Consider the following 27,356-nt stretch of genomic DNA (forward strand, 5'->3'; position numbering starts at 1 on the left):
TATTACTTTGCTAACTAAACAAAAACTAATCTAAATTTTTGAAAGGAGAAAACGTATAAAAACAAATGTGTTCACACCTGATTGGAAGATTTTTTTTACTATTTTTTATTAAAAAATATATTTTATTGATTTTTTACAGAGAGGAAGGGAGAGAGAAAGAGAGTTAGAAACATCGATGAGAGAGAAACATCGATCAGCTGCCTCCTGCATATCCCCCACTGGGGATGTGCCCGCAACTCAGGTACATGCCCTTGACCGGAATCGAACCTGGGACCTTTCAGTCCACAGGCCGACGCTCTATCCACTGATCCAAACCGGTTTTGGCATGATTGGAAGATTTAAAGGTAATGCATTATTGAGGGAAATCCAGGGTTGATAATAATACTCAATGATACCCAGTTATTGGTAATCTGGTGATCTTGGACAAGTCAGTCCCCTTCCAGGGACTGTAAAAAGTAATCAGTAGATGTTTCCTTGCTTTCTGCACCATTTGCTGATTCGCCTTGGAAGCAGTGGGTCAGGAGCCCAGGATTAGAGATCCGCCTGAATGGGGGCAGTGAGGGCTGGAGGAATGACCGAGCACCGAGCACCGTCTGGCAGCTGGAGGCTGCATGATGTGGGACTACCCCCTAAGCCCTTTGGACCTGTAAAACGCTGAGCCTGTACTTTATGCATCCTTAGGTCTCACCCACTTCTGACACTGTAGCATTCTATTGTCTGGCTGGATTTGCATCCCTGGTGCTGAAGAGAAACCTTGCAGAATACCACAAAGACGGGAATTAGGGGAGAAAGATGAAGGTCAGGACTGAAGTAGATGGGCTGGCTTTTTTCTCCCTGCTTTTCTTCAAGGTGAACTGAAGCACTCTGGGCATCCATCCCCTGCCTGTCCAGCATGAGGCTGGAGTAGAGTCCAGCTCACCTCACTCTCCAGCCCATATGTTTCCTGATCTCTAACTGTCCTTGCTTCTTGATGAGACTCCTGATTTGTGTCCAATCCCAGGACAGAGAATCACTGAAAATAGCACTCTTCTTCCCTTCACCATTTTCTCTTTCATTTCTTCTTCCCTTCTTGCTGGCTTCTCAAGATCGACAACCAGGAAGCCGCCAAAGGAGAAATAGCCTGTGGTGATGGGGATAACTGTTTCCTAAGAGACGGTTGTGCGAATTGTTTTGTTTCGCTCTTTGTGATGAGTGGTGGGTAAATGTCCATTAGATACTGAAACAGCAAATAACCACTGATGTTTGATTGCTTTATCATTTACCAAGTGCTTTCACAACAACTACCCAACTCACCATTTCCCCCCAAAGCCTGCAAGGTAGTGGGGATTCTCCCCATATTACAGATGAGAAAACTGAAGTCCAGGGCCCGATGCCTTAGCAAACAGGGTGGCAGAGTGTGACAAGGACCCAGGCTGTCTTTCGCAGCAGTCTTTAAAAAATATATTATTATTATTATTATTATTATTATTATTATTATTATTGATTTCAGAGAGGAAGAGAGAGAGAGTGAGAGAGAGAGAGAGAGATCAGTGATGAGAGAGAATCATTGATTGGCTGCCTCTTGCACGCCCCACAGTGGGGATTGCGCCCCCAACCCAGGCATGTACCCTGACCAGGAATCGAACCATCATAGGCCAATACTCAACCACTGAGCCACGCCGGCCGGGCTCCCAGCACTCTTTATGTCATTTTACCCTGGAACTTGTGAGGTGGCCCTTCCCATAAGCATTCCAGGTTTGAGCTTCTCTTAGGGATGCTAATTACAGCCTCCCCCCAAGCTCCTAGCTAAAAACTCTAACCTACTCATCTCAGAGCCTCACAAAAGCAGAAGCATTCTCAGCACCCTGCCTGGAAGAGGAAGAAAAGGTGCTCTGAGCTTTTCCGATGGTTCCCGAGTTGACAGAGGTGCAAATACCAAATGTGGCTTCTCTCCAAGGTGCCTTCCTGCCTGAACCTGGGAGAAAGCTGTGAAAGACGGGAAAGGACACTGGACTTAGAATTAGGAGGCTGGTGTTCAAATATCACTTCTGCCAATTACTGGCACCATAACCTTGTGCAAGTCACTTCACCTGTCTGAGCCTGCGTCTTCTCTTATGTCGAATGGGGATCATATTCGTTATCTCATAAGGTTACTTTGATGATTAATGTAAAAAGGACCTAGCCCAGCTGCAGGCACATGGCAACTTGTATCTGAGATTCCTGGCTCCTGCAAAATGTCACAGATTAGCTGGCAGTGGCAGGGAAGAGCCCCTTTGGCTTCTCTGTCCTTGTAAATTATACTTGATGGTATCTTCTCGGAAGAGTGGCTGGCTGGGCCTGGCTGTCTCCATTCTGGCTTTCCAGATCAGCACTTAACGAGTGCTGTGGCCTCCTTTCTCCGTCTTCCGGTTTTATACTCCAGTTGCTTCTGGAACAGGAAAAGGTGAGCCTCTGAATATCCCAAGCTATGTGTGCAAGCGAACATGGTTCCTCTGGTGATCTCGGCAGTAAACTGCCATAGCATCTGACCTGCCTCTAATACCTGGGATCAGGATTTGGCTCAGTGGTTGAGCATCGACCTATGATCCAGGAGGTCATGGTTTGATTCTTGGGCAGGACACCTACCTGGGTTACAGGCTCAATCCCCGATACGGCACATGTCAAAGACAGCCCATCACTGATTCTCTCTCATCATTGATGTTTATCTCTCTCTCCCTCTCTGAAATCAATAATTTTTTTTAAAGACTTAGATCAAATTGGGAGATTATCTGGAAAGTGCATAGTCAATATAGGAGCAAATGCACTTAAAGATTCCTTGATTATGAACTTTGGGCTTAGAGTACTCCATCTCTGGGCCTTAGTTTCTTTATCTGTAAAGCCAAAGCGTTTAGGGTTGATGATTCCCTGAGGTCAGCTAGTTAGCATGTGATTTGTATCCCTCTCTCCAGAGCCAGACCATGGTGCCTGTAACTCCCAACCTGTCTTTCCTGCCCCCACTGCCTCTGCTGACCTCTTAGCCACACTGGATGTATTTAGAACCACCCGGACTAAACCCAGTTCTGTCCACAGGCTTCACCCACCGGTACTCCTTTGTCCAAGAGATCACAAAGGCAGAAACTCGGGCAGCTCAGAGCTCCAGAGAACCTTTCCTGGGACTAGGAAGCCCATATTTCCTGCCTTTCTGCTTACTACCCCCAGCCTGAAGTGGGCCTAGGCACTGAAGTCATCCTGTCCCTCCCTGCTCTCTGTAGGTGATAGTTAAGGATAGGATCTCTGAGGAAAAGGAGAAGGTGGCCACTGGTATCCTCAGAGAAATGGGGAAAATAACAAACAAAAGCAAGAAAAAAAAGCCTGTTTCTAAGCAAAGAATTGAAGCTCATGCATGACATATTTCAGAGCGTGGGGGTGAAGCAGACGGCATGAATTGAGACTGAGGAAAGGGAGGGGGCTGAGACCTTGCACCTGGATGGAGGCCCACCCACAGATTTCGTGCCAGGGCCCACCCCCTCTTCTAGCACAATACAGGTTCTGTCGGGCAGGCTTGGCTGATAGTGTGGGCTGGGCAAGTGGGCAAGGTTTGGCGAGTAACCGATAAGGCAGATTCAGTTGTCATTCAGACCACGTCTGTGCTGGGTTCTGGCAGAGCAGGCAGAGAAACACTGGGGCAGTGAACAAACAGAATGGGGTGATAATGGGCAGCCAGGCATCGTCCAGGAATTCTCTTGATGGAGTCCAGGCTCAGCCAGAAGGAGAGATCCTAAAGAAGAGGTCCATAACCACGGTGGATGAGCAAGAACCAACACAGAACCCAATCCTGGGAATCTTGTCATGGGGATGGGGGCCTCGTCGTCTTGGCTTATGCATCAAATTCCAGGCCTGATTAGCAGCTCAAATTCTGGCTCATAATGTCCAAATGGGTTGGTTACCTAGTTCTTGAACCAATTTGGGCATTGTCAGGCAGAATGTTGAATGAGGAGAGCGTGGTACTAGGTGTGGTTAGGTAGAAAAGTGGTTAAATAAACAATTGTTTTGAGTCAGAGATCTACCTCCTCACTTAAAAATCACCCCCCAAAAGCATAAAAGTGTATCTTGTAAAAGGGGATATCAGGCCTCTAAGGTATAGGAGTATAAAGTAAGTAGGGAGGCTCAATTTTATATCTCTTATTATAGACAATCAAAAAATAATAAGAACTCATGCATATGATATTCTAATGAAAGTGGTTCCATTATTACTGCTGGCAGTAGTTTAAGTGGTATGAACCATTAGGAAGGTAACTTGACAGTGTGTTCTAAGATACCCAAATTATTTGTAACCCTTTGCCCACCCCTGAAATTTCCTTCTAAGAAAGTCACCTAAAAAGGCAGCAAATTATATGGACAAGGATGTTTATTGCACACATTGTAAACAACCAATAATAATCTTATAATGGGTGTTAATTAGATATATTATAAATTATCCACTCTAAATATTATGCAATCATTAAATTTACAATCATCAGCATTATGGAAGTAACAGACAATGCTTGAAATATTTGATAAAGTGGAAATAACAGGACATAAGCTTGTATTTATGCCATGAAAAAATGATGTGTGCATATGGAAAATTTGATAAAAACAGGGATATAACCGAAGCTGATTAGCTTTGGTGAGAAAAATGTGAAGTATTTTCTCATATTATTTCTCTGGTTATTTTTATGTTAGTGCTTTTTTTTTTCTGAAAGGAGAGGAAGACAATAAAAGGTTAAAAATATGTCCCCAGAATTCCTTAATAAACTGTTAAGTATTTATTCTATTTTTAAAAATATTTTTTTATTGATTTCAGAGAGAGAGAGGGAGAGAAAGATAGAAACATCAATGATGAGAGAGAATCATTGACCGGCTGCCTCCTGCACACCCCACACTGGGGACTGAGCCCATAACCCGGCAAGTGCCCTGACCAGGAATGGAACCGTAACCTCTTGGTTCACAGGTTGACGCTCAACCACCTAGCCACACTGGCTGGGCATAAACTGTTAAGTATTTGATTTCATGCTCCTGAGATGCCAGATTCCATAAATGTATCACCCGTAAACAGTAGAACTTCCCTTTGTTTCTCCTAAAAACTCAAGGTGTAAGCTCTTACTCTGTGTACCAGGATGGATTGGAAAGGTCTGGCTCTTTGCTTTTCACACCTTTCTTGATTGTATGGTTTCCAGGCCTAGCATCTAACCTTCCTTTGTCTTTGCAGAGTAGAGTCCTATTTTTTAAAGTCTCTTAGAATAGCCCTTCTCTGAATGGTTTTAGACGCCTTCCTCTGGTTCTCTTGCCGTCGTGTCCCCGGAGATACAGGGAGGGAACTGTGCACAGTACTCCAGATTCAGCTTCGTCGTGGTTTTATATTTGGATAGAATGCTTGTTGTTTTGTTTCTAAAAAGCCTTCAGGATGGTGGCTGGCCAGATGCGGTTGGCGTTTTTAGCTGTGGCAGCATATTAAGCCAATGCCTTCTGGGAACAGTAGAGATCGATTCTCTACTCCCCTGCCCCCCCCTTCTGGCTTATAACTGATTGCTCATAGCTATCCTTTAATGAGTAGGGCTAGAAGTACTTTTTCCCAAACTGTAAAACTATCATTGAAGCTGATCTGCCATTTTTTGTCGGCTCACCCAGCCTAGAGATTCCCTTGTGCGCTACCCCCGGGAAGGATGTGGGAGCATCTGTGAAGCTGGGCATTTCATTTCACCAGTGCACGCTTTCCAACAGAGATCAGTCCCCCCAACATTTAACGTTTGAACACTTTTCCATCTCGAGGGACGCCCATGTATTTGTTTTCTTTTGTTAACCCACCTTTCAGTTATGAGAAAACATTGCCCTTTCTCCATCTCCTCACCCACCATGTAACTTTGAATAACCTCTGATGAAGAACCTTGCCAGGAGCATTTTAACCTCTAAAATTCTGGCCACTGGCTTCCCCATGAATGGTAATGACCTCGGGGATTAGTCAGATATGATTTTCTCTTGCTGGACACATGTTGCTTTTCTTTGAGCAGGTTCTGCTTCCTGGAGCACTCAGCACAATGTCTGCAGTAGAAAGAACATGGGCTTTGGAGCCAGGCCAACCTGGGTCTGGATTCTCCATTTATATTTAATGTCCATGATGTGACCTTGGATGGATTACTTAACCTCTCTGCGTTTTCATTGGAAAAATGACGGTGCTAATAATATGACCCTTAAAGTCACCTGGGATCTCGTTACAATGCAGTTTTTTTATTCACTGGGTCTGGTAGGACCTGAGATTCTGCATTTTAACAAGCTCCCAAGTAATGCTGATTCAGGAGACTTCAAAAAGCAGCGATTCTCAAATTCGACTGCGCCGTGAAATCACCTGGGAACCTTTCAAAACCACCAGTGCTTGGACCTCACCCCCTGCCCTCTCTCCCCCATTCCAGTTTAACTGGCAGTGGGGTGTAGCCTGGGCACTGGTTTTTTCAAAGATGATTCTAATATACATGGAAGTTTGAGACCCACTGCTTAAAGGGGATGTGATGTGAGGTGATGTGATAAACCCGGCACGTAGTAGGTACAAAGAAAATAATGGGTTTCTTCCTCCTGGTTGCTTGTCCTGTGCTTCCCACTCTCCACCCCAGTGCCCAGTCTTTAAATCAGGCAGGAAACAACAGGGCAGCTACTGTTGTTGGGTCTTCGCTAGAGCCCTTGTCCTAGTTCTCACAGCTGTGAGTGGAAGGGACCGGGATAATGCAGTGGGCCTGGCACTGGGAATTTTAAAAGCGCCTCAGCTTTCATATGTAACCAAGTCTGAGAACTAGTGTCTTTTTATTAGCTAGCAAAGACTGAAGAACACTGCAGTTAAATACAATGCCAAGGGAAGTGCAAGGACTCTGGGCTGGAGTGGCCAAGTACGTCCCAGAATGTGGTGGTCCCTCGAGACTCCCTTCCCCGGTAGTTGGAGGGACCCGTCATCCATGGCCCACAGCACTAGGTGGCTTCCTCGTGCCTTCTCTCCTTCTCCCTCCTCACACCCAGCCAGTCCCTCCTACAGGTGCCCAAGAGGCCCAGCCCCTGCTGCTCTGCCCTTTGGCCCTGCAACAGTGAGTGTGGATTGGTCCGTTGAAGCTGGGATGAGAGAGCCCAGAGAAAGGACCTGGAGCCCCCCTCTGGAGCAACCCCATGGCTTCCTTTCAGTTCATCAAACATTGATTGGGCACTTACTCTGTGCCTAGCCCTGTGCTAAGCCCTGACACCGAGATCGATGAGACATGATTCCTGCCCTGAAGCAGCTCTCAGGAGAGGCAGGACGTAAACCAATAGTGGGATGTGACGGCAGAACAGCAGGAAGGTGTCCTGGTTATTGAGGAAGCCAGTGGAGGGAATGTGCCGAGTGGAGGGAATCAGAGGAAAGTCCCAAGATGCTCACGCTGCGTCTTTGCAGAAGTAGCGGTTTTCCGGGTGGATGTGGCGTGGGAAGAGAGAGCAGCGTGGTGGAAAGGCTCAGCACATCCTGGGAGCTGGAGGAGTACAGAGCACACCGTGGGGGCGGGGAGTAAGCGGTAAGAGGAGACTGGGAGGCTAGGCCAGCCCACTGGCCTGTCACTTGGGTGTCTATCCCGTAAGGAGTGCATGAGTTTGCAGTAGAGGAGAGGCACGCTCAGGCTTGTGTTTCTGGTGGCTCCTCTGAGTGTCATGTGGAGATGGATGGAAGGGGAAACTGAGGCAGTGACTCGCTCATGGCAGTGGTCCACGTGAGTCCTGAGGATCGCAGTGAAGTCGGCAGCTATCACGAGGCTGAAAAGAATAGAATGGTGTGGGCCACACCAAGAAGACAGACCTGATGGGATTTGAGGACTGGCCGATGTTGGGAGGTGTGTGAGATGCAGGGCGGGCACTCGGGTGAGGTAGGCAAGGTGCCTAGGACACAGAATGTAAGGAGTTGCTCGCCCACCTTGAGTGAAAGGGGAGTCTAGGATGAGTTCAGGCCTGTGATCTATGGGGGGGTGAATGGTGAGACATTAACCCCAAGCAGGGCCTGGGAAGGTTCAAGTGCAGCAGGTGGCTGTGGTGTGGTAGCGAGGACAGGCAGCCACTGGAGGGCGCCTTTCCCTGCAGCAGCTCTCTCCTTGGCCTCAAGGCTGCATGGGGCTGCTCTAACTGACCCAACTTTGCTCAGTGTCCTCTGGCACCTTCACATATTTCAACCTCTGACCTCCCAAATGCACCCTTAACCCCTGCCTTGCTCTGTCCCCAGTGATGGGTCTCACAGGTGGCATAGGGGTCCCCTTCTGACAGCACCCACTGCTTTGAAAGTGCTCAGGCAGCTCAGCTCGTTCCACTCGGAAAAATTCCAGTGAGGAGACAGCCAGTGTTTCCTGGTGGCTCAAGGTGATTTCAGCCTTCCAGGAAGCCTGGGATGAAATCAGAGGACAGCTGGAGTGCCCTGGGGCAGCACCTCTGACTAGCAACAGTGAAAATGCATTTCATGTAGTCACAATTTACACAGCTCACACAAATCTGTTACCATTTAAGCTTCAGAGTCAGCAGGCACCCATGGAATGTCTGTGCCAAGCACTGGGCTAGGCACTTCCACAGTGAGACCGGGAGTGGGGGTGTGGGGGATGGAGGGGGTTTGTTAACTACTTGCATGACCTGAGGCTAGTTCCCCTCAATTTCTTCCTTTGTTAAAGAGGGAGAGTAGCCCTGGCCAGTGCGGCAGGTACCAAAAGGTCACTGGTTCGATTCCTGGTCAGGACACATGCTCTGGTTGTGGGCTCGATCCCCAGGGGGGATGTGCAGGAGGCAGCCAATTGATGTTTTTCTCTCTTTCTCTCTCTTTCCCTCCCTCCCTCCCTCCCCCTCTCTTTCCCTTCCTCTCTCTCTAAAATAAATTTTTAAAAATTTAAAAACAGAGAAAGTAATACTACCTCTCTCGGGGTAAGGACAGAGATAATGTCTGTTAAGGGTCTAGTTCAGCCCCTAGCACATGTTTGGCAGCCATCCTGGGTCATAGTCGGTGCTGATGTTAGATGTGAGAACTGAAGCGGGTAACTTGGCCAAGGCTTTGCAGTTAGTGGGTAGAACCCCGTCTGTCTGGCCATCTCCAAAGCTATGTGCCTCCGGGGCCCCATGTGCCCCTTAGTATTACAGAGTCTTCTGCCTTTGGCTTTTCTTCTGCTTTCCATGTCCGCCTACAACTAGGCTCTTCCGTTGCCTGTGTTGAGATCCCTCTTCCTGCATCGGGAGACAGTCATCCAAAAAGCTGGGCCGCCCAGTGACTATCTTCTGAGCTCCCCCTCCTGAGCACCAGCTGGGTGCTGATCGCCAGGATTAGGTTGCCATCTGCACCCCCCGCCCCCCCCCCGCCCCCCCGCCAGGCCTGTGAACCACCTTCCATCTGGATCCAAAGCAAACAGATCAGGTGCCCTATGTCCCCTGAGGGATTCCCTCTCCTTTTCTCACCCAATGGTCCTGCCAACAATGGTCGCCTTGTGCTGGGGCCCAAGAAGCTGGAGGAAAACACTTCCTTCTTGTTGGAGGCCCTATTGGGACACGTCTTGTGTCCCTTCTTGGAAGGACCACAGAGAGCAGGGAAGCAGAACCTCTCAGCCTGGGGATCCTGTGCCCCTTTAAAAAGCCTGTCTCTAACCCCATCTGTATCCCCAGGCCATGGAGAGCAAGCTGCTCATCGGGGGCAGGAACATCATGGATCACACAAACGAGCAGCAAAAGATGTTGGAACTGAAGAGGCAGGAGATTGCTGAGCAGGTAGGGCTGGGGCTTCAGGTCCCTGGGGGCGCATGGCCTTGAGGTCATGTCTGAGGGGCATGGGGCAGTAAGCCATCCTTGACTCAGGATATGTGGACCAGCGCCGAGAACCTAAGACAAGCTGCCCTGGATCCCATGGGTCCACCAGCCCAGGGCCTGTCTCTGGCAGGGGCACTGCTAGCTGGTGGGTGAGAGAAAGTGGTGGCTCTCCACCATGTCAGCCTCCACAGCACCTGATACGCATTCCTGGGCCTTCCACAAGGTGCGAGTCCTTGGCCAAGTGTATGGCTATGTCCTGAATCATCACGAACCACAATTTGTTGCTCTTACCAGTCAACTGTAACACTAGGTGGGGAGATGGTGAGGCGGCTGGGAAGCCCGTATGCAGACATCTGTGTAAGTGGTTGACACCTCTGGAATGTGCCAGTGACGAGGGCTGGGTCTCCATCCCCAGGGGCAGTGCCTAGGAAAGGCATGGCAATAGGAGCTGAGAAGAAGGTTCAGAGAGGAGAGGCTCCACTGAGGTTGGGGTGGGAGCCATGGATGAGGGCCATGCTACTGTCCCTTCTCCCTCCTGGCAGCTGGGGCCATAGGGAAGCCATGCCCATGGGAGGCAGAGTGAGCCTGTCCCTGAGCTCCCTTGACCTTCCCTGGTATGTGCTGCTGCTCTGAGCCCCTATGCCCTGCACTGGCCTAGAAACGCCGCGAGCGGGAGATGCAGCAGGAGATGATGCTCCGAGATGAGGAGACCATGGAGCTCCGGGGCACCTACACATCCCTGCAACAGGAGGTGGAGGTCAAAACCAAGAAACTCAAGAAGGTGAGATGCCACAGCAGGACGGGGTCTGGGGGTGTGAGGGACAGTCACCTCTCCAAGGGGTGTGTCTTTTAGGTCCTCTCCCCACTTTGCTTGAACTGCTGAACCCAGTGACATTGCCTGGGCTGCTGGGGGTGAGGAGCGGAGAAGGCAGGGGTTGGTGTTAGGGTGGAACAGAGCTGTTTCTCCTGGGTCAGGCTAGGCCTGATGGGCTGGGAACACCGTCATTTCTGGTCTTCAGGGTGATTGTCCTCATGGTCCTGGGTAACTTCCCCTTTTACAGTGTCGCCAGTGAATCACAGTTTGGATAGCGGGGCCTGGAGCAGGGCCAGGGGAGTGGTGAGCCTGGGGGAGCTCCAAGAAGGAAACACAGGGCCCTCAAGAGCATGTGAAGGGATGAGACTATCATCACCAGAACCCTGCAAAGGCAATGCCGGGAAAACGTGTGTGCATGAGATGAGGGTCGAGGGTAGGAAGCTGCAAGTCTCAGCCTGGATTCTAGTAAGAACCTGGAGAGCTCCTATGGTTGCTGATGTGGCTGCCCCAGAGCAGGCCAGGCAGCGGCCCAGTCCCTGGCAGTTTCCAGGGACACACCCTCCGTGGCTGGGAGTGGGGCAGCGGGGTCAGTGCTGCCCTCCACACCCCCACTTCTGAGAACCCCTGGAGAGGGAGGAGTGGGGTGCTTCACCTTCCAAACTGGCTTAGACCCCCTCCACTGCCTAAGCCCTGGACTTAGGCCCTGATTCTGGCTCTTCTATTAACTGGTTTTGTGACCTTGAGCAAGTCTGCGCATGAGTTTCCTCACCTATAGAAAGACGGTGTTGAGCCAAAAGGTCCCCAGAGTCCCTTCCAGTTTGAACATTCCATGCTGCCAACAGCAGCTGAGAGAGCAGGTAACAGGCCAGCATGCAGGAGGGACAGGGCAGCCTTTGGATCGCCTGTCCTGACTGGTGGTGGAGCCGCGGGAGGGAGATTCAGACCGGGCCCTGGCCTCATCCTGTGCTGAGCCTGGGACCCTGAGCCCGGGTGGCCTCTGAGCTGCACCTGTCCCCACCCAGCTCTACGCCAAGCTGCAGGCGGTGAAGGCGGAGATCCAGGACCAGCATGACGAGTACATCCGTGTGCGGCAGGACCTGGAGGAGGCGCAGAATGAGCAGACCCGGGAGCTCAAGCTCAAGTAGGCTCCCTCCTCTTCCCATTCCTGGTCCACAGCCAGCCCGTGGGCCCCGAGCTTCTCCCGACAGGATTTTCTCTTTCCTGAAGGCCTCCTTCCGCCTGTCACCCATAAGTCCATGTGTCTTAGGAATAACGTGCCGGAGGGATGAGGGAGAGGCCCAGGTTCTGGAGTTTCTTCTACCTCCTTCCCTCCCCAGCCTGCATTTGATGAACTCCCCCAAAGTGCAGGCTGGGTGCTGGCCAGAAGGAACCCCTTTGGCCCTGAACCGGCACTCTTTGAGTTAGAAGTGATGTTCAAGGCCTGCTATTTCCCCTCCCCCAACATTGTGGTTTCTCCGCCTGTGTCCCTTCCTTCTGCCTCTTTGCTTCTTCTGACCCTTCAACTTCACAGATACGTGTGGGGTCCCTCTCCCCAATTCCCATCCCTACCTCCTTTCTGCTCCCAGGTACCTAATTATTGAAAACTTCATCCCCCCTGAGGAGAAGAACAAGATCATGAACCGGCTCTTCCTGGACTGTGAGGAGGAGCAGTGGAAGTTCCAGCCACTAGTGCCAGCCGGCGTGTGAGTCTCTCACCCAGTCGCCTGGGCCTCAGGACTTGGGCCAGGGTGGAGGTGGCCAGGGGCCTGTGGGGAGACAGGTTTCTATAGATTGGAGAGCGAAGAGGATGATTCAGATGGAGGATGGATTTTCCAGGACCTGATGTAAGGGTCTTCATGAAGGAATGGTGTCCCCCTACCCCCCCAAAAAATGTCTCCTTGGCCTGGGATGCAGAAAATTTTATATGACAGGCCTGAAGAGAGGGGGGAGGTGCGGATGAGCATCTCAGCCTCTTGGCAATCCCAGTGAATGCTAACATTTGGCCAGTCTGATGAATTTTCATTTGTCTGGTGCCAAGAGCAGCAGCAATAGTTAATATTTACCTTCCTGTGTGTTGGGCACAATGGGAGACTCTGCAGACAGCAGGTAAATCCAACTCAGTCAGCACACAAGTCCGGGGGGGAATACAGGAAAGTAACTAGATCAGGAAATGATAGAGGTGGGACCCAGTCTTTATAGCTTCACTCAGCTCCATGATTCAGCATTTCCACCTGTTTCCACATCCTAGCCCTTAGGTATTTGAGTCCACTGGGTGGGTGTGCAGCTCCCTCTGCTGGTAGCCATGAAGAACAAGGCCGGATAGTCAAACCCAACAGAGTAACTGCCTCACTCAGCTGGACCACTGTCCCTTCATTGAAAATCTGTGTGTATTGAAGGTTTATTTTTAAATTAGTATATATTTTCATTCAATTTATATATTAAGCTTAGTGATGGACATATTAAGCAAATTACTACAAATTACAAGTTCATACAATTGATTACAGATTTCACATTAAATAAATTACTACACTATTAACTAAAAAAGGATATGCAGAATCTTTAAATTACCGTTGTGGAACACTGAGTAATGGCCTCCAAAGAAATGCTAGTGAGGCTTCTGCTCTCTAGGTCCTTGGAACCTGTGAAAATTACCTTATCTGGCAAAAGAGACTTTGCAGGTCTGATGAAATTAAGGGGCTTGAGGAGGAGTATCCTGTGTTATCCAGGTGGACCTTAAATGTAATCACAAGTGTCCTTAAAAAAGGAAGGCAGAGGAAGATGAGACGCTAGAAGTAAGAGATGTGACAACAGAAACAAGAGACCACAGTGACATAGCTGTGAGGCAAAGATTTCTGAGGAATGCCCATAGCCTCTAGAGCAGTGGTTCTCAACCTTCTGGCCCTTTATTTTTTAAAAAATATATTTTATTGATATTTTACAGAGAGGAAGGGAGAGGGATAGAGAATTAGAAACATCGATGAGAGAGAAACATTGATCAGCTGCCTCCTGCACACCACTTACTGGGGATGTGCCCGCAACCAAGGTACATGCCCTTGACTGGAATCGAACCTGGGACCCTTCAGTCCGCAGGCCGACGCTCTATCCACTGAGCCAACCCGGTTAGGGCAACCTTTTGGCTGGCCTTTCAAATACAGTTCCTCATGTTGTGACCCAACCATAAAATTATTTTCGTTGCTACTGTTATGAATCGTATTGTAAATATCTGATATGCAGGATGGTCTTAGGCGACCCCTGTGAAAGGGTCATTCGACCGTCAAAGGGGTCATGACCCACAGGTTGAGAACCGCTGCTCTAGAGGTTGGCATTGGCAAGGAACAGACTCCGCCCTGGAGCTGCTAGAAGAAACCAGTCCTGCTGACACCTTGATTGTGTGTTAGTCCTGTAGACTCACTGATGCACATGGAGGTATTTAGGAGGCCAAATACCAGTGCACTTGCCCAGAGATTCTTTGCTCTCTCTGTCCACAAATATTAATGCCCAGAGAGGGCGGGAGTCTCCCCTAAGCGGGGTTGGGAGGCTAGCTGTGTAGGTCTGTAGCTTCTCACTGGAGCATCAGATGCCGCTTCATCTGACTACTTTCTGAAAGGCTGATCCTGCCCAAGGTGACACTACACAGGTTTGTAAGGGGCAAGTTCATGAGTAGAAGACTTCTCAATCGTGTCATTTTGCACTTAAAATCTACCTTTCCAATCCCGGTAGAGACCCACAGTAGTACAGCATCTAATGCAGACATTCTCCACCCTGGCCGAAGCTAGAATCACCTGTAAGCAGCGCTACAAAGCGCCTGATTTAAAGGGTCTTGGGTGGATCCCAGGACAATTTTTTTTTTTTCCCCAAAGCTTCCAGGTAAGGCTTCCAACAAGGAAGCCGGGCTCAAAAACTACTACTCCAGCGCCCTCTGCTGGAAGGAAATGCTAGTGAAGCTTCCGCTCTAGGGTTATCTTGTGCTTAGAAAACTTCAGTTTCAAGTTTGCAGATGGAGGAATTTCTTTGTGTTGGCTAAATATGGGATGAGAGAGAACCTGAGGAAGGGATGTGTTTTTTAAACTTTTTATTTTGAAAAATAAGAATTGCAAGAATAATACAAAGAATTCCCATATACCCTCATGAAAATTCACCAATTAATATTTTACCACCTCTTGTTTTATTAATAACTCCTTCACCCCACCACCCCAACCCTTTGAGATTAAGTGGCGGATGTCCTAGCCCATCACTTGTATTTCCTAAAAATGAGGACATTGTCTTACATAACCACAATACAATGATCAAACTTAGGAAATTTTATATCAACACAATACTATTATATAAACAATGTTCAGTTTTAGCCAGTGCCACAATAATGTCCTTTATGGCCGTTTCCTCCCCCTCCCCCAATCCACACACCTGAGATGGTGCATTGCATTTGTCATGCTTCTTTAGTCTTCTATAATCTGTAACTGAGAAGGGCTATATTTTATTTAATTTTTAAAAACCCTGTTTTTGTTGATTTTAGGGAGAGGGATAGAGAGATAAAAATATCCATAATCAGCTGCCTCCTGCACGCCCCCTACTGGGGATCAAGCCCTCAATCCGGCATGTGCCCTTGACTGGAATTAAACCCAGACTTTCAGTCTGCAGGCCGATGCTCTATCCACTGAGCCAAACCGGCTAGGGCTGTCAGGCAACTCTTGAAACATGCCCATATCAGCTTATTTTGGAGTCTATCTTTTATTTTTCCACCATTATCTCTATGTGGTTACTGGTTGATACACAACATCTCCAGGTGAGGTGCCTTCCTTCATCACCAACAATTTTTCAACCAGCTCTAGCAATAACTTTTTCAAGTATGACCTTTTCATTTTTTATTTCTCATAATAGACCTTATTTTTAATTGTGTTTATACAAAATTATCTTCTAAGGGTTGGATATTGGGCAGTGTCTGTAGCGCATGGTTTACAGTTGACAAAATTCTATTGTAACTTTAGCTCTTTAGCCTACTGCACAGGGTCAATCACGGAAAGTAGGCCTGGGGCAGAAGAGGGAGTAGGTGGGGAGTTTGGTGTCCCAATTACAGACTCCCCTCCCCCAGCCCCTTCTTCCCGCATGCCACCCAGAATAGCCCTGGCATCTTTGTAGGGTCAGGCTGCCAATTCACTCTGATCCACTGCTCTGCTCACCCCGCCCAGCCATGTCCTCTGTCCTGTTCCCAGAGCCTGCAGCCTTCAAGGCGCCCCTCAGCCCCAGGCCGGTTCACGTGTACTCCTGAGACAGTACCGCATCGTGGAATATCCGGGAAGGTTCAGTTCCTGTCTCTTCCTAATTGGATGACCTTGGACACCAAAGACTGCATGGTGTCTGCCCTGTCTGCACCTCAGGAGGCTGTGGTCCAATTCAAATGGGATCTGTAGGCTCTCCTTATAAATGCTTAGCTATTATTTTACTAATTTCCCCGCTGCCCTCCGAGCTGTCACGATGCTGGTCTCTCGGGTGCACAGAGCCCAGCAGAGTCCGAGAGGTGGGGCTTCTGCAGCCTCATCCTTGCTTGCCCTCCTCCATAAAGAGGAGTCAACAGGGACCCCAGGTGGGGCCCCGCACTCCTCTTTTACCTTTCATAAAATGAACCACAAGGATGCTACCACTCTCGCTGCAGACGGCAGGCATTGTTCGTGGGCTCCTGCCTGGCTCGTTCTATTCAAGGACAGAGCGTCCTACCTGTGAATTACTTGCCTGTTTCATCCCCTCTTCTGTCTGCCTTTTGGCTTCTTTCATTGCTCATTTGTGTCCCTGCTTGAAATTAGCAAGTGGCATTGAGAATAAATCACCATCGCAGGGGCCATGTGCAGAGTCCTTGCGGTGTCCCGTGCTCGGTGTTTATCTTGGTTCATCTCAGCCTTGCTGGAGGACAGGCTGCCATAGCCGAGGCTCAGAGAGAGGAAGCCACTTCCCGAGGTCTCAAAGCTCCCAGAGCCAACATTCAAACCCCAGTCCGTCTTCCTCCAAAACCTGTGTGGGTTTTTTTTGTTTGTTTTTTAATTAAAATAACTTTCTTGTATTCTTTTCTATCTTTTTCTGTTTGTTTCTAATAATAAAGCAATACATCATACTCATCAAATTGCTGAAAGTAAAAATTCTGACATACCATGAGTTGGCAATGGAAACTTTCATAGGAATAACTACTTTGAAAGGCAACTTGGCAATATCTAGTAAAGTTGAAATGCACATACCCTATAATGCGACCATTCCATTCCTGGGTATTTACCCCCAGGAATCTGTTGAATATATACTTGAAGATACCTGTACAGAAATGTTCACAGCAGCACTGTATTTAATGTATTTAATGGGGGGGAGGGAGGGATCAACCTAGATAACCATCAACAAGAGAATATATACATAAAAATATATATGCATTGCCCTAGCTGGTTTGGCTCAGTGCATAAAGCATTGGCCTGCGGACTGAGGGGTCCCAGGTTCAATTCCGGTCAAGGGCACATGCCTGGGTTGTGGGCTCGGTCCCCAGTGGGGGGCATGTAGGAGGCAACCGATCAATGATTCTCTCTCATCATTGATGTTTCTATCTCTCTCTCTCTCTCTCCCCCTCTCCCTTCCTCTCTGAAATCAATAAAAATATATATTTAAAAAATGTGTATATATATATATATATATATATATATATATATATTATATTGTTATCTTAAAATATGCCCAAGCCAGTGTGGCTCAGTGGTTGAGCGTTAACCCAGGAACCAAGAAGTCACTGGTTCAGTTCAGCACGAAAGGCTTGTCAGGTTGAAAACTGAAGTTTGGGTCAACAACCGAGACATTTTTTGTGTGAACAGTCGAGAACCAAATTGTTGGAGATGGGAGACGTTCGAGAAACGAGGTTTGACTGTAATTAATAATGTTGAGCACCTTTCCTGTGCTCACTGGCCGTTTGTAAATGGCTATGCAGCTTCTTTGTCCATTTTAAAACTGGGTTGTGTGTCTTTTTTGTTGTTGATTTATAAAAGTTATAGATAGATTCTGGATACAAGTTCCTTATCAAATACATGATCTGCAGATATTTCCCCCCATTTTGTAGGTTGTCTTTTCACTTTCTTTCTACTCTCCTTTGAAGCAAAAAGTTTGTAGTGTTCATAAAGTCTTATTTATCTATTTTTTTTCATTAGTTACTTGAGCTTTTGATGTCATAGGTAAGAAACTATTGCATAACTTAAGAGAATAAAGATTTACTACTATGTTTTATTTGAAAAGTTTTATAGATTAGATTTTTACATTTAAGTCTATGATCCATTTGGGGTTAATTTTTATATTTGGTGCAAGGTAAGGGTCCAACCTCATTTTTTTTGCCTGTGCATAATGCAGTTGACCCAGTATCACTTTTTAAAAATTATATTTTATTTTTATTGTTGACCTTATTACGGATGTCCCCTATTCCTCCCCGCCTCCACCGCTTTACCCCCCTCTACCTAGACCCTACCTTCCCCTCCGTCTGTCCCTCACCACATGTTGTCTGTGTCCATGGCTATGTTTATATGTTCTTTGCCAGTATCATTTATTGATGAGACTATTCTTTCTCCATTAAATGGTCGTGGTACCCGTATAGAAAATTAATTATGGTAAATATGACACTTTATTTCTAGGCTCTCCATTCTATTCCATTGATACATGTATCTGTCTGCATGCCAGTACCATATAGCCTTGATTACTATAACGTTGTAATAAGCTTTCAAATTGGGAAATGTGAGTCCTCCAACTTTGTTCTTTTTCAAGATTGTTTTGGCTATTTTTGGACCCTTGCATTTCAAGCCTGAGTTTTTAGTCATTTTGTTGTGCTAACTCCTATGAAGGAAAATGAGAAGCAGAACCACCAGTCATCAGTGGTTTTGTGGAGTATGTGAAATTAGTATATGAATCTGAAAGCTAAAAAAAAAAATTGAATTTGATTTTTTCATTCCAGTCCTCAAGCAACCCTTGGTACTGTGGGAAATAATTGAAGCAACAAGAGTGAAGAAACATGTGCCTCCTTGTGTTATACTGCTTTTGTTTGTTTTTCTATGCTATACTACTTTTAGTTGTGAGGTTACATTAGAGCAAAGAGAAGAAAATTCCAGAACCTGTAGTCTGCAGGGCCTCCTGTCTACCTGAATGATACTTACTTCCTCAGAATATCATCTTCCCTTTGTGTTTGAAGGAAATCCATTCTAATATAGCCTCTCCCCTACAGCAATAACAGCCAAATGAAGAAGCGACCAACCTCTGCAGTGGGCTACAAGAGGCCTATCAGCCAGTATGCTCGGGTTGCCATGGCAATGGGGTCCCACCCCAGGTACAGGGTAAGAAGCTGGAAAGTAGAAGGGGGGAGGGGAGAGCGAGCCCAGGGGAGGTGATGCTCACAGCCTCTGCTGCCTCCACCTACCTCATCACCCTTGCTACACCCGGTATTTACTGAGTGCCCAGAAGGTACAGTCGTGGGCTGCTGCTTATGTCTGGTATGATGCTCCTACCACAGGCTGAAAACATAATGTTTCTGGAGTTGGATGTGTCCCCTCCCACTGTCTTTGAGATGGAATTCTCTCATGACCAAGACCAAGATCCCCGTGCACTACACATGGAGAGGCTCATGCGGTTGGACAGCTTTCTGGAAAGACCCTCCACATCAAAAGTTCGAAAATCCAGATCCTGGTCAGTACCACCGTGACCAGAGTGGGCAGTGGCCTCAGGGTCGGAGGCAGGGGGACTGCACGGGCTACGGGGCTACCGGGAGGTTGTGAAGGGGGGTGATGACGGGGGCTGTGGGGGAGGAGTTTCTACAGCAATAGGGTGAGAGAATGGACGGTCCTCACTGCCCTCTTTCCTGCACTTTCCCAACCTCCCCTTTCACCCACTGTCCCCACCCCCTGCAGGTGCCAGAGTCCTCAGCGGCCTCCACCCTCCACCGCACACGCCTCACTGGCCTCCGCTGCTCTGCGCCCCGCGACAGTGCTAGACCATGAGTGACAACCTTCAGTTAGGCTGCCCGTCTGACAGACGCCTGGGATGGGCCCACCAACCCTGGATCATCTCATCTGCCGCTTGGTGTGTGTGTGTGTGTGTGTGTGTGTGTGTGTGTGTGTGTGTGTACGCGCATGTGCGTGTTTGTATGTGTGAGGGGGTGAGACTCTGGCAGACCGTGCCTCTGCCTGCTCTTCTCAGCCTCCTTTATTTAATTAATGTTATTTATTCATGGAGCTCAGTTCGTGTCAGGGAGAGGCCCGCGCCTGAGCCTGCCGTGGTCACTGCATAGCCTCCTTTTCTGCTGACTCTAGACCCCCCACCCCCCGAGTCAGACCTCAGGCTCCCCCCTGTTCATTCTCCCCAGAAGGGAAGGTGGCCAGTGCCTGAGAAGAGAGGACTTTTTCTACCTGTCTCCAAAATCTCCATCTCCTCCTATGCGGATGGTGAGCAGCTCCTAAGCACCTTCTGGGACTGGGAAAATGCTGGGTGCCCCTGAGGACAGGAGCGGGCCTGACAGTGCTCCCAGCACTTTCTGGGCCTCAGAAAACCTTGTTCAGCTTCTCGGGCTCCTTCTCAAAGACTTGAAAGACCTCACCCTCCCAGCCCCTGCTCTTCAGCTTGCCAAGAACCCATGGCTTCCCAGACTGCTTCCTGCGCACCTTCCCAAGCCTCGGGTAGGAGTTGGGAACCAACCAGTTGCTGCCTCCTCGGACCCGCAGGAAATGGAACAGTAATGGAGACACTGTGGACAGTCACCAAGGGAAGTCCCTCCTCTCCTCCCATGTCCTTTGTGTCTGTGCCCCTCCGAGAAGTAACGTTGGTCAACAAGTGGTCAAGCCAACTCCCTGTTTTTGAGATGCTGCTCCTTCCTGCTTCAAATGTCTTCCCTGTAGCTGCCTGGATCCCAGTTCATAGTGGAGGGAGCGATGTCAGTATCCCCCCGGCTACACAAAGGTATCGGAACCTGTTGCTTCCCCCTTCATTTAGCACAGGAGACGGAGACCCGGCACGATCTGCCAGCTTGGCCTATTACCCCTGCTTCTGAGTCACCTGTGTTGGGCTCTGTTTTGTGGAAAACTAACCAACCCCATCTTCGGCATTGTGCACATTGGTCCCTAAGGAAGTGCTCTCCGTCTTCTTTTGTGACATCCCAAGATGTCTCCAGGTATCTCAAGTGATAAGTAAATTTCTACCAAAAAAAGAAAAGAGATTAATTTTCATTGACTTTTTAAGTATGTGTGTTTGTGGAGGGTTGAAGAGGTAATCATGGGAGAAAACCAATGGTTTAGGATTTTAAAATGCCCTATTAATGGGAGTCTGCAATTCCTAGAATATGAGGAATTTAGTCATTATATAAAATCATAAAATTGACTGATTTGCCTGAAATTTAGTGTGTGGGAGGTGGTGGTGGGGCTGTTTGCCTGGTTATTCTCTTTCCATCAGGAAATTAACCCTTTTTACACTTTTCAAGTTCTGCTCTGAGGACCAACTATGGGTTTTGTGTGTGTTTTTTTTAATCAATATGCTGCCATTTCTGCTGCAATTTCTGGACTAGATGGTTGGGCAAATTCAATTGCCATTTGCTCCTGTCCATCAAGGATATAACATTTTTTCATCAGAGCCCAAGAGATTATTTGAGACTCAGAATTCAGATACTTGATTCGGCTGAGGCTGGGACAGGAGTTGTATGTAGAAATCCCCCAGGTGGCCTGGGCACAGGGGGCCTCCAGGTCTGCATTGAGCAGCCTCTCCCAGTGACCTCCTTCTCGTTTGTGGATGAAGCAACACATGTCACCCCATTCGCACTTGGACACATTGACTCTGCATTGTCTGGTCACTTGACCCTCACAGTCTTATAGCACAATCTACCCAAGTTCACCGCCCCTGGTCTGAGGGCTGGGCCCGAGGTGTGGTCAGAGGAGGAGCTCCTGCCTGCAGTTTTGTGTATGTGCGTATGTGTGTGCGTGTTTGTGTGTGTTTAACTCCACCGGGAATACTCTACACTCGGCGTAAGATATGCTGGGAACAGGGCCACTGGGGTGGTTGGATCTCGGCCTCTCTGTTTCTCTCTCTCTCTCTCTCTCTTTCTCTCTCGATGTATCAGACATTTGGTTGACAAAGTAAGGGCCCTGATTAGGACCAAATTTCCATGTCTGTCGCGATGGTCTTTATTTAGGACAACAGCTGATGCAGTGGCCCGTATATTACATATGTAATATATAAATATATATATATAAAACATTGCCCTCTATCTCCTTGGCTTAGATGACAAGAAATGCACCTGCACCCTGGTGCTGCCAGCAGCCTGCAGGCCCCAGCCCTGTTCAACTTAACAGTCAATAATAAAGGAATGAGTATCGTTACCGAGTTGGTTGCCGGCCTTCTCTTCCCTTTGTTTCTTTCTACTTTTACTCCCATTTTTATTTTCTCCCATCTCTCTCTCCCTTGTTTTCCTAATGTGGGTTCAATGGCACAGGGAGCCCAGCTGCAGTTAATAAAAGGGGACCCGTCTGCCCAGTACGGCTGAGAGGAAGGTCCCAGGCTCCAGGCTGAAGTCTGTGCCAGAGCCAAGGCAGCAGCTGTTCATGTTCTGGTAGCGTCCCCACCCCGTTAATTCTGAACTATTAGCAGATTTCAGAACTGCCTAGATGCTGTCCAGATAAACTGTCAATAGCATTTGACAGCTCTGCCCCAACTACGCCTCCATTTATCAGCCAAGAGAGGCTAAAACAGCGAATGATTTGTGTACGGTAAAGCACATAGATGCACCTGGCACATGGTGGGTGTCAGATTAAAATAAAGACTACCTTTCCCTTTTGGTCTCTTCCCAGGGCCTCTTTCCCTCCCTTTTGGGTTCTAGCGATTGGCTCCCTCTAGCATGGAGGTCTCATAGGAAATGAAAAGTAGTTGCTGCTAAGAAAACAAACACAGAGCCCCTGACTCCCAGGAGAGTACGAGGTTGGTCTGTTGCACAACACAGCCGTGAACCATTGTTTTGGCAATGACAGTTTTCCTGGAGGGGCTCCCTGCCTCCACACCAGGCTCCAGCCCTGCCTGTGACACGGTTCCAGCTTGCGGGGGGGGGGGGGGGGGGTGTTCTGCTTTTTGAGCAGGATTTGCCAGGTGTTGTGTTAGGCTCATTTTATCCTCCCAAGTGGGAATAATTGCTGCTGGTTTATAGGTGGCATTTGGGGCAACTGACTATAGTTATACTTCAGAGATACTATGGGCTCAGTGCCAGACTACTATCATAAAGAGAGTTCAAATCTTTTTTGTCATGGAGGATCTTGCCTTTAATTTGCAAAAACAACGCAACACCTAGGAAGCACAATAAAGTGGAGCGCAATAAAACGGGGTGTGCGGAGCCTTGGCTAACGGTTAGTAATAACGCTGGACTTGGAGACGCTAGAACCCATATTTTTTCTTCTGTGCCACACTACCTGTCCAAGCCATCGGTCCCTTGGGAGAACTGATAGGCACCCTGCATGTCTTACAGGTAGTGGAAGCCGTGGGCAGAGTGCTTGGAAATAAAACCAAATCTGCAGACCCATAACCTCCAGCCCTATTTTAGAAGCACTTACTCCCCCCATTAGCAGGGGGCTCACCCGTGTGGCTGACGAGGGTGGTTTTCTAGAGCTCCACGAAGCAGCCGGAAGAACTCTCCCGTGGCCCAGTCCTTTGTTGACTGTTGATAAAGAAACTGCCATGTTTCACTTCTTCCTCTAAGACTGAGCACCTGATCTCCAGAGTTACTTCCTTCTGTTTTCATTGCCTAGGGGTGGGGAGTGTGTGTACAAACTCTTAGCCAGGACTAAAGGTTCGCTTAAGCTGGCCTGAACAAAATGAGAACACAGAAGCGTGCAGTGGACGCCAAGGGTGAGAACAGAACCAGACCTCAGGAATGGCCTACTACCAGGGACTCAGACACCACAAAGACCCTCTCTCTTTCACCACATTTCCTTCTGGGTGGAGTTCCTGCTCTTGCCTCAGCTGCTCCAGTTCACGACGTAGAAGATATGTCTGCCAGCAGCTCTCTGTTTACATGATCCAGTCATCCGGAGACACTTAGCGTCTCAGTCCCAGTGCCAAGTTCATGGTAATGTGATTCTGATTCAGTGTTTTGGGTCAGGTGGGTGGGAACATGATATATGAATAACATCTCCAAGAGTCCTCCTGCTGTAACCATGTATATGTGGGCAGGGGTGCAAATAAAGGTATTTCTCCAAAAAAGATGATGAGGATAACAGGGAGGGTGGAGTATGCTCTAATAGTTAACCAAACAGATGTCCATGACCAGTGTGTCCATCACCCAGGATGACTCATTCTATTATTCTATTGATTTTTCTTACAACAATTAACCCGCATCAAAATTATCACCCTCAGAGATTCCACTTCATTAGGTCCAGGATAGATCCATGTGGTGGGCATTATAGGTTGCCTTTCCAATATCCATTCTTCCATCTGCCTTATTTACAAATAATTTTGTTTAAGGAGGGCAGTGCACACAATTAGAAATACTCTTTCCAGACTCCCTTGCAGCAGGGGGTGGCCATGTGACATGGTTTTGGCCTAGGTCAGTGGTCGGCAAAGACTCAGCAAACCGTGGCTCGCGAGCCACATGCGGCTCTTTGGCCCCTTGAGTGTGGCTCTTACACAAAATACCGACTTCTGTGCATGGGCCACGAAGTTTCAATCGCACTGCACGTGCGTGCCCGCACGTGGTATTCTGTGGAAGAGCCACACTCAATGGGCCAAAGAGCCGCATGTGGCTCACAAGCCGCAGTTTGCCGACCACGGGCCTAGGTGATGTAAATGAAAGTTGGCTAGGGATTTCTGGAAAATTATTTTGCTTTCCTTGATTTAGGTATCTCCCATCTCTCCTCTTCCCCTTTCTTCTTCCTGCCTAGAACTCAAATGCACCTTCTGGAAGTATATTCTTTCATTGAACAAAAAACTAGCATCTGTTACCCATACACTCCAAGTATTGTTCTAAGTGCTGGAGATGCAGCAGTGAACAGAAGGACAGATAGCCCTATCCATACAGTGCTTGCATTCTAGGGTGGAGAGAGAGAAAAACATATTGCACATATATAGTGTACACATAATGGTGATAAGTATAGTCAAGAAAAATAAAGCAGAGAAGGGAGATAGGGAGTTCCAGGTACTAAGGTGAGGGGGAGGTTGTAGTTTTAAGGTCCATACTAAGAAGGTGACATCTGAGCAAATTCCTGCAGGAGGTCAGGAAGAGGACCATGAAGATATATGGAGGAAGAGGACTCCAGGAGAGGGAAAACATGCAAATGTAGACAAGACTGGATCAGGTTTGTTCAGGGAGCAGCAACCATATTGCAACCCTGAGGCAATAAGCACAGCATGTGAAGGTTGATGGAGAAGAGACACAAGGAGACCCAAGTTGCTGATGGGATTGGTGATTCTGTGCCAAGCTGGGTCTATCCACTTATGCACTTATAATGGTGCCAGACAGACCCCTTTTAGCCAGTGGCCAGGAGATTTGCCAGGAATCTGCATTTGAAACGAGCACCTCCACTCATTCCAAGGAACCTCTTTAAAGGTTGAGCATCTCGGTTCTACCATTTGTGGTTCTGAGTCATGCTCACAGTGGGCCTGCCCTTCAGCAAGCGCCAGCAGCAGGGCCCCCTGCCTGTGTAGACACCATGACTGTGCTCAAGGATGGTAGAGGCAGAGGGCACACAGCCACTGAGGGCACAGAGACCCTGGGGTCCCTGTGCTCAACCACATGCTGCTTCTTCACAACTGGGTGGAGGGAGGGGACAGGGTGCTAACTTGTTGGACTGAAAAACCTAAGTGATTATTTATTCACACCCAAAGCTCCCAGTTGCAATAAGAAAAAGAAGACCCAGAAAAGGAAAGTGGTTTCCAAAGGCACACAAATGGTGATCGGGGGAGATGGGCCCGGGAGGAACAAGGACTTACTAGTCAGACACACTGTTTATATTTTTTGTAGTGTGTTTCTTTTTATTTTATTTTATTTTTTTATTGATTTCAGAGAGGAAGGGAGCGAGAGATAGAAACATCAATGATGAGAGAGAATCATCGATTGGCTGCCTTCTGCATGCTTCCTACTGGGATCAAGGCCTCAATCCGGGTTTGTGCCCTGACTGGGAATTGAACCATGACCTCCTGGTTCATTGGTCGACACTCAACCACAGTGCCATGTCGGCTGGGCTATTTTTATTTTTGATGTAATTTTAAACTCACAGAACAGTTGCAATAATCATACTAAGAACTCCCACATGCACGGAAATCCTGTTCAAGTTCTGCCAACTGCCCCAAGAATGGCCTTCACCACAAAAGGATCCAATCCCGGATCGTCTGTTGCACTCAGTTGTCACATCTCTTTAGTCTCCCATCTAGAAGTCTTCCTCCGTCCATTCTTGACTTTGGTGCCCTTAACACTCATTAATATTAAAGGCCAGTTAATGTGTGGGCTGTGCCTGGATTAAAGTCTCCTCGTGGTTAGATTCAGGTGACGCACTGCACTGTGGTCTTCTCGTCAGGTGGAACACGATGACATTGCTTTGTGCTATTAATGATCATGTTAACTTTGATCATTTATTAAAGTGGTGCCTCTCAGGCTTTCTTTGGCAAGGAGATACTGTGAAACTATGTGTCTATTCCACTCCTCCTCTAAACTTCATCTACTAGATTGAATACTCATTGATGTTTCCTGCTTGAATTTATTATTATTATTTATCCCAAGGGTATTTTTCCATTGATTTTTAGAGAGAGTTGAAGAGAGAGGGACAGAGAGGAATATCGATCTGAGAAAAACACATCGATGGGTTGCCCCCTGCACGACCCCAACCAGGACCCCAGTCAGAGAGGAGCCTGCATCCGAGGTACGTTCCCCTGACCAGAATTGAACCCGGGACCCTCTGGTCTGCAGTCCAACACTCTATTCACTAAGCCAAATCAGCTAGGGCTTGAATTAATTATTACTATATGGTTGCTAAATGGTGGCTTTTAATTTCATTGTTTCTTCTACATTTATTAGTTGACATTAACGTGTGAGCAACTGCTTTCTCTTCTTATTTGTTTGTTTATATCAATGTGGACTCATGCATTCCTATTTTATTCAATGGGTTATTATTATTATTATTATTATTATTATTATTATTTGATGTTCAAATTATGCCAGATTTGATTAGCGGCTGTGCCTTCAAGCTGGCTTCTGAGTTCTTCTGAAATGTTCCCATTATTCTCTGAGCACTTCCTTACTTTATGGTGCAAAAAGATGTTACAGACTCATCCAAGGAGTCCCTTTAGTGGTGAATGGTGTGTTTATTGCTAAAGACTGGCTCTACTCCCAGGCTCTCTCAGTGGACAGAGCTCAGGATGAATATATAGCGGCTACACATACTTGCTCACTCACACACGCGATATAATTATGTTTACTTTACCTCTACCTATCTAACCACGAGCTCATACTGCTCCCTCCAGTTCCCACCCAGTGTCAGGGTTTATTCCAGTGTTCCTGTTTTCATACTAACAACTCCTTTCTCTGACAGCTGAGAGACCTGGATCCCATTAACTTCAATGTAGTTCCTTGTTTGCCCAGTGCCCTAGTAGATGGCCAATTTCTTGACCCACACAGAGCTGCCACCCTGCTCAGTTGGCCTCCTCACATGGGCGCTGACCGACTCTGCCAGGCCCCTGCAATGCAGGGCTGTGCCTCATGGCTTTGGACTGAATTACGAAGGAAGGGAGAAAGAAAGGGAGGGGAGTCGGGAGAGAC

At 47.9% G+C, this 27,356-nt stretch overlaps 1 protein-coding gene across 2 annotated transcripts in view; it reads left to right on the top strand.

Moving 5' to 3' along the window:
- Nucleotides 1-21,946, top strand: part of KIF3C (kinesin family member 3C) — a 41,994-nt gene extending 20,048 nt beyond the window's left edge. For both annotated transcript variants that reach the window (XM_059660361.1, XM_059660362.1), the window contains exons 5-11: nucleotides 9,631-9,732; nucleotides 10,430-10,552; nucleotides 11,608-11,726; nucleotides 12,172-12,288; nucleotides 18,810-18,918; nucleotides 19,095-19,267; nucleotides 19,489-21,946. In XM_059660361.1, the coding sequence (XP_059516344.1) occupies nucleotides 9,631-9,732; nucleotides 10,430-10,552; nucleotides 11,608-11,726; nucleotides 12,172-12,288; nucleotides 18,810-18,918; nucleotides 19,095-19,267; nucleotides 19,489-19,582 (837 nt within the window). In that variant the 3' untranslated portion in view covers nucleotides 19,583-21,946. The remainder of the gene's footprint in view (nucleotides 1-9,630; nucleotides 9,733-10,429; nucleotides 10,553-11,607; nucleotides 11,727-12,171; nucleotides 12,289-18,809; nucleotides 18,919-19,094; nucleotides 19,268-19,488) is intronic.
- Nucleotides 21,947-27,356: the final 5,410 nt, after the last annotated feature.

Source organism: Myotis daubentonii, chromosome 12 (assembly GCF_963259705.1).
Source record: "Myotis daubentonii chromosome 12, mMyoDau2.1, whole genome shotgun sequence".
Lineage (NCBI taxonomy): Eukaryota > Metazoa > Chordata > Mammalia > Chiroptera > Vespertilionidae > Myotis > Myotis daubentonii.